This window comes from Haliotis cracherodii, unplaced genomic scaffold (assembly GCF_022045235.1).
Source record: "Haliotis cracherodii isolate W230 unplaced genomic scaffold, xgHalCrac1.p SCAF_4, whole genome shotgun sequence".
Taxonomy (NCBI): Eukaryota; Metazoa; Mollusca; class Gastropoda; order Lepetellida; family Haliotidae; genus Haliotis; species Haliotis cracherodii.
This window is the reverse complement of record NW_027266297.1, coordinates 14,636,712-14,655,263: the sequence shown is the minus strand read 5'-3', so window position 1 is coordinate 14,655,263 and position 18,552 is coordinate 14,636,712. Positions and strand designations below refer to the sequence as shown.

General features: G+C 41.0%; 1 protein-coding gene across 8 annotated transcripts in view; it reads left to right on the top strand.

Annotated features, from left to right (window-relative positions):
• Positions 1 to 18,192, top strand: part of LOC139480462 (cerebral cavernous malformations protein 2 homolog) — a 29,319-nt gene extending 11,127 nt beyond the window's left edge. For 2 of the 8 annotated variants that reach the window (XM_071263539.1, XM_071263544.1), the window contains exons 3-12: positions 3,195 to 3,278; positions 3,714 to 3,812; positions 4,133 to 4,220; positions 6,183 to 6,229; positions 8,303 to 8,435; positions 9,604 to 9,661; positions 10,479 to 10,629; positions 11,577 to 11,715; positions 12,288 to 12,411; positions 12,735 to 18,192. In XM_071263539.1, the coding sequence (XP_071119640.1) occupies positions 3,195 to 3,278; positions 3,714 to 3,812; positions 4,133 to 4,220; positions 6,183 to 6,229; positions 8,303 to 8,435; positions 9,604 to 9,661; positions 10,479 to 10,629; positions 11,577 to 11,715; positions 12,288 to 12,411; positions 12,735 to 12,903 (1,092 nt within the window). In that variant the 3' untranslated portion in view covers positions 12,904 to 18,192. Of the gene's footprint in view, positions 1 to 2,181; positions 2,585 to 3,194; positions 3,279 to 3,713; positions 3,813 to 4,132; positions 4,221 to 6,182; positions 6,230 to 8,302; positions 8,436 to 9,603; positions 9,662 to 10,478; positions 10,630 to 11,576; positions 11,716 to 12,287; positions 12,412 to 12,734 lie in introns of those variants that run through there. The other 6 variants (XM_071263545.1, XM_071263543.1, XM_071263542.1 and 3 more) reach the window with 6 other exon arrangements.
• Positions 18,193 to 18,552: the final 360 nt, after the last annotated feature.

Sequence of the window (18,552 nt, the reverse complement as noted above, 5' to 3'; positions counted from 1 at the left end):
ATTCTGATCACGCTAGGGTGGATGGTCAGTCTCAAGAAGTCAGATCTGAGCCCCACTCAGAATCTAGTCTTCCTAGTGGCTAATTTCAACACGGTGAGAGGACGTGTATCTCTGTCACAAGATATCAAGTCCCTTAAGCGCAAGTCACGCTGCTCGTACATAGCTCCAGTTACTGGACAACATGGCGGCGACAGTGGATTTGGTCTGGCGGGGCGCTTGAGAATGAGTCCCATTCAACAAGCACTCTGTCGAATTTGGGCGAACTCGGAAGATCTCGAGACTGTGCTCGAGACTCCGTATTGGCTCATTACACACCTCCAGTGGTGGACCGAGGTCGGGAATCTGTCCCGGGGGCTCCCCCTCGACACTCCCGTTCCGTCTCTCACAGTTCAAACAGAAGCGTCACTCTCCGGCTGGGGAGGCGTTCTGAATGATCACACTGCCTCGGGACTATGGTCCCAGCAGGAGATCAAACTGCATATCAATGTGCTAGAACTGAGAGCGGTCAGGTTGGTGTTCCAACGCTTCCCGGGTCTGCTTCGTGGCCAAGTGGTTCGTCTAGAGATGGACAACCAAACGGCGATGACTTACATCCGGAAGCAGGGGGGAACGGCGTCTCCGTCGCTTCGACGAAAGACGTGGCAGTTCCTACTATAGTGCGACTCTCACGATATCAGGGTGCTACCTGTTTATCTCCCGGGGGTGGACAACGTCCGTACGGACGCTCTGTCTCGCCGGATCCTCGCTCCTCACGAGTGGAGGCTCGACCCGGGGATATTCGGGATTTTCTCCCTGTTATACAGGCCGTTACAGGTGGATCTGTTTGCGTCTGTGATGAATCACCAGACACCAACGTTCTGCTCCCGAGTCCACGACCCGAGGTCGGTGGCACCGGACGCCTTCCAGCTAGATTGGACGGACAGAATTCTGTGGGCATTCCCCCCAGTACCTCTGATTTCCAAGGTCCTGTCTCAGCTAAGCACTCAGCCTGCGCGACTAATTGTGCTCCTGGCACCTCTTTAGTCGGCGCAGAGTGGGTTTCATGTAATACTCAGGTTTCTGTCTCAGCCTCCTGTTATATTACCTTTATGACCGGACCTCCTATCCCAGAACGGGGCCCTCCACCCGAATCCCAGGATTCAATGGGTGGCTTAGCCACTGTCAGGAATCGCCTCCAGAAGAGCGGTATTCCTGCACGAGTTGCAGACACAATACTGGCTTCGCGGAGAGATTCGACAAACGTTCAGTACGATAGATAGGCCTGCTATGCGCCCTGGTGTGTCGATAGAGGGATTGCAGATCTTTTTTTTTTTTTCTGCAGATCTCGTATCCGTGATTGAGTTTCTCCAGTCGCGACTAGATGACGGCCTGGCCGCATCAACAGTCCGGGGTTACTCTACAGCTATCGCAGCTTTTCGTCACTGTCGACGGGGCACTTCTGGGTGCACACCCATTAGTGCAGCGCTTTTTAGCAGGTGTGGACAGGATCCGACCGCCAGTCCGGCGGATCAGTTCCCCTTGGGACTTGTCAATCATTCTCGATTGGCTGTCCGGTCCTTCCTTTCGGGATCTGTGGTCTCTCTCTCTTCAGCTGTTGAGCTGGGAGACGGCGTTCCTTGTGGTGGTAACGTCCGGCAGACGGGTAGGCGACATTCGTGTTATGTCAGCCGATCCCGAAATAACTGTCTTCCATGCGGTCGATAAATATCACCGGGACAGAGTCAGTTTTCGACTACCGGACTCTTACTGTCAAAGGGTCGCACACGCTTCCACGTGAACGGCTCCTATTGAGCTACCTGCTCTTTCACAGCCTTCCGCGTCGGGGACCACTGCAAGACATGCTCATGTCTTGGATGTCCGCACGACTCTCATGGCCTATATCAGCAGAAATATTGGTGTCCGTAAGGATAACCAACTATTTTGCTGTTACGGCGGTAGGAAGGTTGGCTCACCTGCGAGTAAACAATCTATCTCGAGGTGGATAGTTTCAACCATTTGTACAGCGTATACGCTTACAGGCAGGGACCCCCCTACCAGGTTGAAGGCTCATTAGGTTAGAGCAGTGGCTGCGTCAAAAGCGTACGCCGCGGCTCTGCACATTGAGCAGATCTGCTCCGCGGCTATTTGGAGCCAGCCGTGCACGATTCATCAAACCTTACCAACTCGACAAACACTCAAGCGAGCGTACTCGGTTTGGTCAGTCAGTTCTCCGAACGGGGCAAAGTTCTAATCTCTAGCCGATTGAGCATTCGAGATTTTAGACAGTCCTCCGGTTATACTGCTCGGTAATGGTCCGGATTTTATCTTCTGCGGTCGATAAATATCAGTCCTTACTACTCGATAATACTCGTATTTTGCGCACGCGCTCCTTCGATCCTCGGGGACCCTCTGGCCTAGCTCAGCGCTGGTTATGGTCTCTCGTGATCTATGCCCCTATATCACTTGTTCAAAAAAAGTGTGGGGGTGGGAGGTGTTTCGAATTCTCAACTTATGACAAGCCGCGAAAACAGGCTTTATCATAATATATGGTCGACCACGCCCTGTCTCTAGCCCCCGCCTTTCGACGGTGGTGCCTCACGATAAGGTTGGTTCCATTTATTGAACTCAATATTTTATTCTGTTGAATAATCAAATACGATGTATTTATTTACGCCTGTTGCTGACGGATGCCACTTCCTAGATTATCTTTGGGAGTCTGTCCTGATGCAATAAGTGCCCCAAGGAGGATTTAATCAGAAAGAGAATTTTACAAACCTGTAGAGGTTATGAATTCTCTGATGAAATCCTCCTTGGGGCACAGCCACCCACCTCCCCACATTCCGTCAGCATTTGACATATGGAAAGTGATTTGGGTGAGAGTTGCTCCCCCTGGCGTGAGGCGCCGTTGGTGGTGAGGCCCCGTAAGGGTGGTCGTATATCATACAAAAACGAAGTTTTTTGTGTGGTAACATTTTTTATTAAGGAAAATGGTTACAACTATGTCATGTAGATTTTCTTGAGCAAGGAAAATGCAATAAGTGCCCCAAGGAGGATTTCATCAGAGAATTCATAACCTCTACAGGTTTGTAAAAATTTGTACTTGGGGACAATAAAATGATGAGATGCTTGGTGTTTGGTGAAGAGGTGTGTGGGGTGTGTGAAAAAGTAATGGTTCATTTTAGGGCCTAATCAAAAGCCTTTGTTTTGTGCTTCAGTATGCGGGGATGATCGATGGAGTGGTGGCCGACATCGACATCACAAACAGGACTGATGTCCTCCGAGTCATTGACAAGGGAAAGGTGAGATATTTATAAAGCATGTTCTTGGTTAGAAATAATATAACAAACATAGATGCCAATTGACAGTTGTAGGAAGGGGTAATATGAGGCTATACCATAGAATTATCCCAAATTAAATGTTGTTGTTTTAGTGGATTAAGATTCCTCACAGTGTCATCTTGGTATCTATGGTACCAAAATGGATGCTGTGGGAAGACCTCTATGCTATACTGGACCCCATCCACAAAACCATCTTGGTGCTGTAACTACAGGTGTCCATTGAACCTCACCCCAAATAGCATTAAGTTACTGTCATGTACTCAATACTGAGACTGCTCACTGAAAACAGCTAGAAGATTATTGTTGAAGCTATATTCACTCATGAATGCTCGCACACTCTGACACATGCCATCAATCATTCAATCAATCACATTTTTATCTCACTTATTATTTCAGAAACAAGGTTTCATCCCACCAAAAGTTGGATACGAGCATGAAGCCATCTTCAGCCTAAGTGTCAACAACATCAAGATCAGCAGATACAACCAGTCAGAGGTATTCTTAGACGTCTTTGAAATACCTTTGACACGTACAAGACATATGGATAAAATACCATTATGAAAAAGATAGGATGTTTGAAATATCATTATGATTTTCATGTGTCGATAACTTCAACTGACTGTTTTGGGGCGGTCGGGTAGCCTCGTGGTTAAAGTGTTCGCTCATCACGCTGAAGACCCAGGTTCGATACATGACATGGGTACAGTGTATAAAGCCCATTTCTGGTGACCCCCACCATGATATTGCTGGAATATTCCTAAAAGCGGCGTAAAACCATACTCACTCACTCTTAAAGAATTATCTCCCTTTTCCAGGATCTGTTGCTACGGATACCAATGCATGAGATTGCAGCTGTGTGTTACATAAAAGATGATGGCCAGCATATTCTGGCACTCAAACATGGTAGGTTGTATTTAGATAACTTCTTTCATGTTACATTCTCCTGAGGCAAGGGAGTTAACTGACTCTAAAACTCCTGTTTCCACCCTTGCCGAAATAGACTGGAATTTTGGAGTTGCAGTTTGGCTGGACGATCTATGCATAGTCCAATCAAAATCGCGTGACGAATTAGACATCCGGTGTGTAAACAACATGGATTTCAGCGTGCTGATGTCCGTCGACAGCAGGATTTGTTTGCAAAACATGTGTTCCGTCAACAAATATTTTGTCAAATCTTTTCATGATTTTAATCAAGGTGCTCAAGTGATTTGATGCACTTCGCTGGGTGAGACCCGTTTTATTACAATATAGATCTTGATTATTGATCAGATCGTCTCGACTTGGCGCCATCATTTTGTTTGAAGCAAATGCAAGCGATGTGAGCAATGGAATCTTATTGGTCAATAGGAGAGACATAGAAGGGACACAACTCATAATAGCTGCTGGGGGTGCTACTATCAAGCCTGCAAATTCCAGCCTAGTTCGGCAAGAGTGGAAGTGGACTTTTATACTCAGTTAACTCCCTTGCCTAGGGAAGATGTTCTTGTTACTGCTTTCTGTTCTTCACATAAATCTGATATATTCCTTAAGGCAATAATCATGATAATTTTGAATTAACACGTCTCAAAGATGACCTAGTAGCTGTAAACTGTTGCAGTCTAACCATCAACCCTTGGCTAGAATCATTCCCATCATTCTATCTCCTGTCGTAAGAGGTGACTCTCATATGGCCTCAGAATTAACATAAAACATGGACAAAATTTAGACATGGTGATAATGAATAATAAAATGGTTTATTTAGTAGATGTTTACACAAGGATCCCAACTGCTGATGTGGCAGCCCTTGTGGAAACTCATGTAATTGTTTCATTGAACGTCTATTTTTAAATAGCTACAAATGAAATGATGCACTCACGTTTGTTAATTGTGAAAGTTGCAGGTAATGTTAGTGACTTGATACTAGTTGGCAATGCAGCTTTACCATATCATGTCAATGAAAACATCTTTAGGAATATACATGCGTTTGAGTAAGCAGTGTTAATGTACATACGTTTATCTGTTTCTCGTCTTCTTTCTTTTTCTCATTTAATGTATTAATTGTAAATAAGCATACATGTTAATCTTTGGGAGAGTGTGTTCTAAGTTTTGATAACTTGTGCAAAATGCTTTTCAAGAGATATATGTTTAAACTGAAAAAGAGGCGACTAAATTGGAATGGGTGGTCAGGCTTGATGACATGGTTCATTGTATGGAGTGGTGTTCATATCAACCTCTGGTTTGTCTGGCCAGAGTCATTTGTTTACATGTCGACGTGATACAGCTGGAATATTGCTAACTGTGACATAAAGGAACATATAAACTGTCTAGCCTATCAGTATGCATTGCAGAGCTCCAGATAAGCTGCGTATCTGCGTAAAATACGCATCGGAAATGCAGAAATACGCTTTATAATAAAATCCAAGCGTATCAAATACACAACAAATAATACAGATACGCAACAAAAATAAAACTTGTGCATATCATCAAAATATTGTGAAGTAACCCTGCATATTCGATTTGCAAATCAGCAACTTATTTTGAAATTATAAACGAGCATTCTGTCAACCTTGCCAAACTCCATGATGACAGTTACATCATGATCATTGCCATCACACTTTCTTGTGGAAGTATCGTGGTATTTTTTAGTCCTATAAGGCTCTCGAACCCTCACGACACCAGTTTGCAGGGACTAGATGAATAGTGTTTTTAAATATTTAACTTAAATACCCACATGTGTAAAAACTAGTGGGTAACAGAAATTTGAATACCCAGATAGAATTACTGATACCCAATGATTTTAAAATGCATGGGTAAAATACCCACAACACCAAAAGCCTATCTGGAGCTCTGGCATTGTGACACTGCTTATTCTGTCCTTCCCTTTAGGAACACTCGAGGAATGCAGTTTGTCTGTCCTCTACTGCGATACAAAGGTAAGATCCAGACGGACTTGTTTAGGATTCGGAAGCTTTGGTTCTGTCACAAAAGTCCACTTAGGACTATGTTACACTGGAAGTTAGAAGTCTGACCTCACAGGGCTGGTTAATAGATGACTTTCACTGGGACTTGTTTAGCTCATATCACCGCCATAGAAAATGTGAATACCATACATGTTGGTTCATATATGAAGAATTATTCCTTTTCAAGAGACATTAGATTGGTTCGATGTACAAGAGCATACTGGTATGTTGTGTGAACCTCATCATGTGACGTGATAGATCCATGACTCAAAATGTACCATTTGTCTTGTGCAGGGTTAGCGTGTAAAGTTTGGAAATCACGTGCAACATATCGTGATAAGAATAAAGACACTCTGTGGTAACACTTGACTTATTGTTAGTTTTGTCATTAAGTGGTACACATTGGAAACATCACTTCTTAACGTACATACTTCTCTATGTGTTTCTGTTGTTCGTGTGTCTTTTGCGGTGAGTAGATATTCTCACTGAGACTGGTTGTGTTAGACTCCTTATGCTTGTTTTAGGAAACTCAAAAATTGCAAAAATGTGATCTTTTAGATGTTGCAAGTAGGATTATAATATATATATATGAAAAAGAAAAATCCAGGAAACATTTTTCTTGAAGCATAGCTTTGAATGGAAAGCCTTAGAATTAGTGTCATATCCATCTTCATTGGGGTTTATTGTTAATGAAATTTGTTAACAGACTCTTTGAAACTATAAAAGCGACTGCTCTAAAAATATTAATTTAAGAAATGTGTGAAATTGGGGTTGTCAGACATGTCATTCAGGTTGTATAATAAAAAATAATATAGATACACATATCCAGAAGGGAAGGTACAGGTGTGTAACACCACCCACCCCACACCGCCCCACCCCACACCACCCCACACCGCCCCGAACCACCCACACTTTTAAAAATGTAATTGTATTGGATATACCTAAATCATTTGATGATATGTTTTCCAACAATTAACATCACTATCAAACATAAGTTGTTTCACAAGTTGTTTTGATTCATCTGGCAATAATGATCTGCTTGTAAAGTGCATAAGGGGTGGGGGGGGTAGCCTTGTGGTCATAGCGTTTGCTCTTCACGCCGAAGCCCCGGGTTTGATTCACCACATGGGTACAATTTCTGAAGCCTATTTCTGGTGTTCCCAGCCTTGATATTGCTGGAATATTGTTAAAGGTGGGGTAAAACTCAACTCACTGTAAAGTGCATAACTCCATACGTGTGTGTGCTTGAAGGGTTGCATTATAATGACCGTATTCGACGTAATAAGTGCCCCGCTCTAATAAGCGCCCACGGCGGTATTTGCTAATATGTTGGCTAGTGAACAATCCCAGTTAGCACCCCTTCCGATTGAACAATGTTCACAAGACTTGTACAATACGCACTAGTGTGTTATATGCACATTTAACTATGGGCAATTAAATTCCAGAAACATATCTGTTGTACATAAACATTTCAGGCTGTCAGCATAAACCACGAAATTGATCTTTCAACTCATAATACATAATACGAATATAATACACACTCTTTGTTATATGCACCCTTAATTATGGGCAATTAAATTCTGGAAACAGATATTTGTTGTATATAAACATTTCAGGCTGTCAGCATAAACCATGAAATTTATCTTTCAACTCTGTTTTTTCACCAAAATAATATTCTAATGAGAGCCCCCTATTTCTAATTTTGAGAGCGCCCCGGGCGCTTATTTCGTCGAATACGGTACCTTGGTCAGTGTGCACTCAAGTTTTCATTCTCAATGCCCTGGTGAGTATACAACCCAAGGTGTGAGAAGGGTAACAGTCACATTACCATCTCCTCCTACTGGGTACCCATTCACTGCTGGGTGACCACATCTGCCTAATCATTTGATGATATATCTCAACAAAACAATAACATGACTACCAAACACCAATTGTGCTTGAGTTGCTTGCCTTCATGTGGCATGTTTTATGTTAAGTGCCCCTAACTGATACATATGATAGCAAAGTATCCTACTCAAATACTGTCTTCTGATTGGTTGCCATCAGCAAGCAGCAGAGGAACTGTGTGCTCTGATTGGCCAGTGTTTCCAGCTGGTGTATACTGAGGCCACCATGCAGCTGTTGGATTCTCGCATCCCCGGAACCACGACCAGCGTCTCTCACAGTGGATCAACTGGGGGTACGTGCAAGTTGATGACACTTTTCACTTTTCATCAGTATTCTTGTGTAATGATAGGACACATTTGACCAAAGTCATACAGTGTTTTATTTATGAAATGTGAACACTGAAACATGATTATTTGTATTTACAGCATTGATGAACATTACATATTTTCAAATTTGAGTTCGTTTGTATGGTTGGGATTCCCAGGCTTCAAATACTCAATAACCTGCCACTCTGATTTTTTAATATTTTTCATACTAAAATTATGGGTTATATTTTGTAGTGCTCTCTTACCATGTGTACTATGACAAAGTTTATTGTCTTATTGCATTGGTTTGCTTGTCTGTTGTTTAACGCCACACTCAGCAATATTCCAGCTACATATAAATGCTAGTGGCTTGTAATAATCATGTCTGGACCAAATAAACCAGGAGTTGATATTATGAGCAATGATTTACGCTGTTTGGGTTTGATGACAGGCAGTCAACCAAGTCATGTCACTGACCACCTGATTGATTTGATCACCTCTTACGGCCAGCATAGGTTGCTGGGACTTATTCGGACCCAGAATCCCAACAGGGTTTTTATTGCATTAGGAAAATGGCGTAGCCCAGTGGTTAAATCATTTTCTCTTTACACTGAAGACCTTGGTTCAATTCCTCATATGGGCACAATGTATGAAGCCTGCTCCTGGTCCCACTTGCACAAAGTGATCTTAGCGCTAAGATGATCGTAACACCCATGCTTTAACAAGGCTTACGATAGTCTTAGCGCTAAGATAGCTTTGTGCAAGTGGGCCCCCGTCTCCTTGCTATGATATTTCTAAAATATGGCTGGAATGTGGCTGGAATATGGCTAAAAATGGCGTAGATGTATCACTCACTCTAATTCCATTGGCGGTAGAGGTGACTTAGTGGTCAAAGGTCAAAGAGTTAAAAGTGTCTATGACCTACAGTTTACAATTTGGGTAGCCATGGTAACATTGGGCTCTCATCTCATTAAAGTGATTAAACTAATATAGAGTGGTATAAACGAAATACTGTTATTAAACCAGAGTCACTCACTCCCATCTGATAGCTCAAAGTGACCTCGCCCTCTGAACTTGATCACTCTTTTTTAATATCATTCTGTATTGCTTGTATTAATTAAAGTACAGTTATTGATAATAGTTTTTATCTCATAGAAACAATTTCAGAGTCGACAACGGTGTTTCCCTTCGGACATGGTGGACGTCCTTCATTGTAAGTTACTTGTTGAGTGTTGATTATGCATGCTTTTGTGTTGTCTTTGGCATCTTTGGAACTGGTTGTCTTTGGCATCTTTAGAACTGGTTCTCCCTTCTTTTTATAACAGAGGGGTGATTTGGTTCACTGAAAATGTAATTGTAAAATGGTAAAATATAGGAAAACTCTAAAATAATTGCATAAAAATAATCATGCATGTTCAAATGGTGTTCATTCTTATACTTGTGGGTTCAGGACTGTAAATATGACATGATCAAGTGCACATAAACATCTAGCATCATGAGATAAGCCAATTATAATTACCGTATTCGACGTAATAAGCACCCTGCTCTCATAAAGCGCCCACGTCAATATTTGCTAATATATTGGCTAGTTAACAATCCCAATTAGCACCCCTCCCGATTGATCAATGTACACAAGACTTATTTATTCGCGTATAATACACACTTGTGTGTTATATGCACCCTTTATTATGGGCAATTAAATTCTGGAAAAATATATCTGTCGTATATGAACATTTCAGGCTGTCAGGATGGTCAGCATAAACAACGAAATTGATCTTTCAACTCTTTTTCACCAAAATAATATTCTAATAAGAGCCCCCTATTTTTAATTTTGAGAGTGCCCTGGGCGCTTATTACGTCGAATACGGTAAGTGTGTGGCCTATGATGATTTTGTTTACCAAGTTTGCACTGTTTTTGTTTACATTTCCTTAGTGGGTCAAGGACTTTGAGTATTATATATGTTTGAATATTAGACATGCCACCTTACCTTTTCTTGTCCTTTAGAATTATTGTGGTATTTTTCTTTCAGTTTGACATCATCAAATCTAGATCTGCCAACACGTCAAGATTCCATCCCGAGACGATCGCCCCGCGGACAAGAGCGTGTGCCGAGTGAGAACAGTACGAGGGGGAGTGATGTCAGCATCCCCACCGACCTGGTCAAAGACTACATGTTTAAAGTTAGTATGTTGTTTGTATATATTCATAAATGTCTCTTTTCATACTGCACAAAAAAATCTAACAAATTTCTTACCTTTAACATATTGATATTGCTTCTGGAGAATGACTGATATTTTCCCATATAGCTCTGGTTCTCAATTCAACATATGCTCACCAAAGTCTAGGACTTGCATTTCTGAGGGCTTTTCTTTGGACTTTGTGATACATCTGAAATCTAAGATCTGATGATTGCAGTTTGGGGGCTTTCCTCTCATATCATTAAGGTGTGATATTACTGAAATACTGCTCAAACTACGTGGAAACTGAAATACTGCTCAAACTACGTGGAAACTGAAATACTGCTCAAACTACGGGGAAACTTAAATACTGCTCAAACTACGGGGAAACTTAAATACTGCTCAAACTACGTGGAAACTACTTGGGCTAGCTTTTTCTTACCACCTATTACAAAACATCACTGTATTGTTATTGGATAATACATTGGAATGAGCCTAAATGAACCAATCATATGATTTAACAATATCTGATGATAGAAATAAGTGAATGAGGGTTGGGTTGAACGCCGCTTTTAACAGTATTCCAGTTATATAGCGGAATATCAGTTTAATGTGGGGATATAGGGGACTGGGACTTTGGGGATATCCATAAGCACGGGTATGGTGCTGACAAACCTAGAAACATAATTGGGGCAAACCGGGATTCGAACCCACAATCATAGGTTTCTGGCGTGCCCAAAGGATGCAACCCTGCACAGTGAATGGCGGCACCTTAGACGACTGGGCCACCCGGGCCCCCTGATAGCAGTGGTCCCTGGTTACCTGGGGTGCATGAACATGAAGAATATCACACAAAAACCATCGCAAAAACATATCATAAGAAAGCAGTTTCAGGAGACTGCTAGTATTTTTATCTGTCTGTTTATTGACCATCACATGAAATATTTCAGCTGCATCAAAAGCTGAACCCGGATGAGTTGCGTCACTTTGCTGAACTTCTGCGGGACTGGCATAATGACCTACCGATTGGAGAATTTTGTGAACAAGTGCTAAAACTTTACGGTCAAGATAGAAAACATTTGTTGGCAGGTGGGTATTTTATATTGTTAGCAAGTCATCCATAGCTTTCCATCATCATTGTCTTCATCCACAAACTGTGATGGATTTAGCTGAAACATGGCTGCCAGCATCCACATTGGAAAAACATGCATTCGGTCGTAAACATCTTCTCAGAAACCACAGGACCAATGAAGCAGAAATTTTACATGTTGTCCCAAACATAGATGGCACCCCAATTTGTTCATGAGTTTGAATCTGATTTTCAGTATGGTCTCCAACATAGCTTCAACATTGTTGTCAGAGTGCTACTTGGGGAACGTGGTCCTGGACAATTTGCTGACAGTGGCACAAAATAACATTCACTAATCCTCCTGTAACTTGTTAATAATCTGTAATTAATGATGCTGTTCTACTGACATTGCTAAGATGAAGATTGAGGATGAGCTTGTTAGGATGAAAATACATTTAATATAAAAGCAAAGTCAGGAAAAACTTGTTTATTTGTTCAACATTGATTCCGTGACTGTCACATGCTCTCTGTTTGATATTACTGAATGGATTTGGAATCAATGTAGTCATAACATCGAATATTGGTTTTCTAGAAATGAGTCCTTTCATCCCTTCTGCGGACTATGGTCAATTTGTCGACTTTCTCCGCAAGAATGGCATCAACATCCCTGAGAATGGAACACTCTCCAGCTCCAGGAGTAACCCAAGAATGTACACGTAATAATTATTGGCTTCTATATAGCATGCACATCAGACATTAGAAGGGAGGAGGACTATTGCACTTTACAGAGAACCCTAATCATAAAAGTAACAACAAATTTATCTTATCGGCTGAAGGGGCCCCGATAGTAAAGGCAATAAATTAGGTTCCTTGCTAAGATAGGAGAGGATTCTAAGGGCTAAGCTAGTTAAGGCTCCAGCCGCTAAGTGTTATGTTAATATCAGACCAAATGAATGAATGCTAACATCTGAAATATTTTGGAAGAATTTCAAGTGTTTATTTTTTCGAGTTGACTTCAAGCCTGATGTGTTTGTTCCAGCAGACGGTCAGTCAGTGAGTTGTCAACAGCGAGCACTATCAGCAACGGCAACATCGACGACGTAGAACAGATTCTTAACATGGTCACAGATCACATCGCTCGTCTTGATGCCAGCGTGGATGTGGAAACAAACCCCGAAAACTTCATGCATGGAATCGATAATTATTGATGTGTCTTTCATTTAATGTTTGATCTGGTTGAAACTGGTAGAGAAATCCAGAATATTCCGGTATGACTGATCCTTAAACATAGGACCTAAGACTACAAAATGCTTCAGGACCATCTCTGCATAGGATCTCGGACCATATGGGTACTGGCTCTGGTATATTCATATATGAGATCAAAGCTGACCGAGTATGATTTGAATGCATCTTTGGAAGATGCTTTTGGTGATTGTGTAACAGTGAAATAGACAGAATATTTCCTAGACCCAATGTTTATATAGATAACTTTTGGCCTTCAGTTCTATTGGGTACTGGGGAAGTGTCAGTCATTCATACTGATGATCTGAGTTTGGGTACAATTTGTGAAGCTCATTCTAGGACCCCTTACTGTTATTGCTGTCTAGGACATTTGGACACGGTGGGACCATTTGGGCAAGGGGAGAGGTCAATTTTCCCAATTTCATGAGTGTGTGGGTGAGTTGGGTTTAATGCTGCTTTGAACAGTACTAAAGTTGTTCCACGGCGTGTGAGCATATACGGGAGGAAAGCCAGAAGTGATGCAGATCTTGGATGTTTCCGAGTTTGGTGAAATCACCGAGCAATGGTATGGTGCTGACAAATGTAGAAACAAAATCATGGCGAGTCTGGCATTTGTAACGATCATACGTTTCTGACATGCCTAGGGGGCGCAACTCTACACCACAGACTGTAGCCACCTGTGTCCCGTACACCTTGAATTAGTAGAGCGAAGGATTTACAATACCACCACACACTGGATCAGGGCGAACTGGAATTCGAACCCTTAAGTTTCTGGCACATCTAAGAGATGTAATTCTGCAAGCAAATTGTGGCGCCTGAGACACCTGCCCATCCATGCACACCTAAAGCTAATAAGCCAAGTCCTACACTGGTGGAATTGCATTTGAAAAAAAATGAATGATTTCTTTTACCTGCTAAGGGTAGGGAAGAATAATACTTGAACATCTCGATTAATAAGGGAGTGAGTGAGTTGGGTGAGTTGGGTTTAACGCCGCTTTTAACAGTATTCCAGTTATATCGCGGCGTGTCAGCTTAATGTGGGAGGAAAGCCCGAAGTGATGCAGGTCTCAGATGTTTACCACTTCGGTGAAACCCACGAGCAAGGGTATGGTGCTGACAAACCTAGAAACGTAATCGGGGCGAACCCGGATTCAAACCCACAATCATAGGGACGAAACTCTGCACAGCGAATGGCGGCACCTTAGACAACTGGGCCACCCGTGCCCCTGATTAATAAGGGAAGCAAGTTCCTGTGCCTTCCTAGTCAGTTGAAGAGTGATACCAGTACCTGTAGAATTGGTTCCAAAATGTCTAGCAGAGTTTCTGAAACTGTTTTGGATCTACCAGCATGAGATGTCTCTGCTTGTCAAAACATCGCTTGAAAGCAAAGTTATTTAAAAGAAACAGGTGTTTCCAAAATACCTTGAATTTTTCATGATGTTTATTGTTTTTTTGGCAATTGTTAGGGTATACGTGTCAGCAAAAACATTTAATAGATTGGTCCTAATTAAATTTCAAACAATTTGGAATTATGACCTAAGTTACCTACTGTTACTGCATAACTTATTTTGTGAAACAATTTAAGACTGCTTGTCTCATCTGTAGAGTTTAAAGTTTATCTGAAAAATATTCTCAATGTTACTGTTTATTAAAACATAATTAACTCAATCAACACCTTGAATCATGTCAAATATTGCATTACATTACATGGCTAATACCTGCTTATTGTTGTTTAAATGTACATATTATTACATTCATTGACATTTTATCTAAGACATAACATGCAATGTATGTACACTTACCATTCTTATTTACTCTGTAAGAAGTGGACATTGGGATGTGATAACATATTTATTGTGTGCCTTTGATCTATTGACTATTTTTGTAGTCCTTCCCATGCTGATAAACAGCGCAGCAGTCTGTGACTTGAGCCACTAGTCCGAAGCCTGCGTCTAGTTCACTTTATTCTGGTCTTGTCAGATTGGTTTATATTTGTCCATATGCCAAGACAGAATAACCCTGAAATTGATACCAAAATTAGTTTGGGCTTGTTGACCTACAAGCTTTAGGGAAAGATTGTTGTGGGATCGGAGCGAAGGTTAATCTGAATGTAACTGGGCAAAGTCAGGGCGGGTTTTGGGGGTGGGGAGGTTGGAGGTGCACAAGTGTCTAGGTGTGGGAGTTCCGGATCAAGACACATACCATACATATTATTTTGATTACATTGGTATAAGAACTCTCTTTTATGCTGCTTTCATCTTAAACATTAGTGCATGATATCAACCACATTAATGCATGATATCAATCACAATGCATGATATCAACCATTGTTGTATATAAGCATGTTGTATTTGTTAAATCTACTTAGTTTTATCAACACGATACTGACTTGTATACATGTGCTTATAAGTTTCTGTTTTGTATCTTTATCTTCTCTAATAAGGAAGAAATGTCTCACTGTTTTAGTCCAATACTGTTATGATAAATGTATTTATGCGAAAGTATAATAAGCCGTGTGCCATGTGTCTTGGCACTGTGAAATGCCAGGATTCACCAGGATGTTGATATGAGTGATATACAATCTGATACTCGATATGATACATGATAAAACATTTGCTATATATGTGATATATGTGATATGGTACATGATACACTTGTCGTATGAGGCGACTAACGGGATCAGGTGGTCAGGCTTGCTGACTTGGTTATAATGCATGTCATCATATCCCAATTGCATGGATTGAGCGCATGATGTCAATCACGGGATTGTCTGGTCCAGAGCCTACTATTTACATACAGACTGCTGCCATATAGCTGGAATATTGCTGAGTGCGGTATTAACCAAAAAAACCCAAAATGATATGAAACACGATATATGATATGCAATATGGTATGCAATCAGATACATGATGTGTCACATGTGATATGATACATGATATGATACAAGATATGCAAGTCAATATGATATCCGATATGATACGCGATACACGGTATGCTTTGTTTTGTATCGATGCTAGGGATGACCTTTAGGGCTTTTAACTGTTGCAGTAGTTTAAAACACTATTGGGACACTATATGCAATGCTTGATTGAATACCTTTGTCAGATTTACTGGTATTGACACCAAAACCTCGACCATTTCCCAGCTTCAGTAGCTAGCTTCAGGGGAATTGTTACAGAACCTGGTCAAAGTTTGAACTTAGAGGCATTGATTATATTTCGTATAATAATAATTCATTTTCCATCCGTATAATTTTCATAGCTATTTTGCCCTTTACGCCAAATGGAATCTGCAGATAATCAAGACTGTTATTTTCTTGCATTGACGTTTATATATATAATTTTATATACACACTTAATTGAGGAACATGTAATGTATGTAGAAGCTGTGAATTATGGACAATGAGTATTTGGTAACTAGTCTTTTATGTCCCAGGAATACTTAAGTCTTGAAATTAATGCGTCTCCAAATTAATACGAACGCTGTCCCCTAGCCAGAAATGTGACTCAAAATCAATGCGACTTCCCCCACCCCATCCCCAGTGGAATGATACATATCCTTACCTTAATCCAACCTTACCTTGATCCCATCAGACAGCAAATAACACTGCTTATTAGCGCTGAGTAGAGCACTTCTGTAATAACAATAAACAGTGTTTTCGCCCAAACAACCTACAGTTTGTACGTTTATTCTGTTGACTGGCGTTAAGGAAGTTCAAAGGCAATAAAATAATAGAACCAACAACTCACTGATTGGAGTGGTCAGTGATACCTAGTTAGACATAAGTGGGTAGAATTCTTGACCCCAGCAGTGATCACTCACCGGATGCCTAGTGTGTAATTCCTATTCTTGGAATGACATGGTTATATAACTGTGGCAACTGCTGCTCAATAAACCATGTTTGTGGTTATATTCAAGTTGGTATTTCCGCTATCCAATGTGTCCAGTGCAGTCTTATTGTTGAGACTCATTTTGGAGATATAAATGTTACGTTTCATTACATGCGAAAAAAAGACCACTTGCATTTAATTCATGCTCATGTTAATTTCAAGATTTACAGTATGCCTTTTACACTGACAAGGTGTTGACTTTTCACATTCTCTCAAAGGTGTTGACATACAAGCAGAGGTGTAGTAATTGGTTGATATTCATGTCATCAAAAGTAGGTTGAGGTTGTTGTTTTTTTATGTCAGTTTTGGATGCTACTTATTCATTCTAGACCTATTCTTAGATTTGACATCTACTTCAGTTGTGAATTTTATTGACCTGCTTGCTTTATTTCAATATGGATGCTAAATCATTGAAAATGTGGTCATTCATTTCGAAAAGAAATCCCATTGTTTTGGGCAATCCTGATGTGTGTACATGTTGTATGTTACTATTGCTGCTGTGTCATGGGAGGCTGCAGAGCTCCAGATAAGCTTTTGGTGTTGTGGGTATTTTTCCCATGCATTTTAAAATCATTGGGTATCAGTAATTTTATCTGGGTATTCATATTATTGTTACAGACTAGTATTTACACATGTGGGTATTCAAGTCAAATATTTAAAAACACTTCATCTAGTCCCTGCAAACTGGTGTCATGTGGGTTCGAGAGCTTTATAGGACTAAAAAATACCACGATACTTCCACAAGAAAGTGTGATGGCAAATGATCCTGATGTAACTGTCATCGTGGAGTTTGGCAAGGTTGACGGAATGCCCGTTCATAATTTCAAAATAAGTTGCTGATTTGCAAATCGAATATGCAGGGTTACTTCACAATATTTTGATGATACGCACAAGTTTTATTTTTGTAGCTTATCTGTAATGTTAGTTGCGTATTTGATACACTTGGATGTTATTTTATAGCGTAATTCTGCATTTCTGAGATACGCAGCTTATCTGGAGATATGAGCTGTGTGAGAGTGCCCCTGCAATATCTTTCAGACAACATGAACTGGAGATGTTTCCATCTCAAGGGCTCCAGGTGACAGGCTTCAGTGTGCATGGACACAGTGGCTGCGCTCTGTGCTCAATTACAAAATCCAAGAAACATGGAAAGAGAGCCTACCATAATATTGGAAGCTCGAAAAAGCACCTGGTAGACGTATGAGATTTGCTTTGTGTGTTCATTGTTCATCAAACAGTGCATAATTAGAGAGAGGAGTGTGATGGTATTGTGTAAATATGTGCATAAGATATGGTATGGTGATTATGTTGCTAACAATAAACTGTATCGAGCAATATAAATGCTAAATAAATTGATCTTTTTCATTTTGGCGTCATTGATTTCAAGGAAAACAATTCCATCTTACCCTAGTCCTTGACATGATTTTGTTTCTTGGTGAAGCAATTGTTGATCAAAGAGTTTCAGAGACAACGTCTACAGACATTGTGATCATCACATCCCTTACTTCAAGCATAGGACACCGGGGACCTCTGTACTCCGCTCTTACTTCAAGCACAGGTCACTGGGGACCTCTGTACTCGGCTCTTACTTCAAGCATAGGTCACTGGGGACCTCTGTACTCGGCTCTTACTTCAAGCATAGGTCACCGGGGACCTCTGTACTCGGCTCTTACTTCAAGCTTAGGACACCGGGGACCTCTGTACTCGGCTCTTACTTCAAGCATA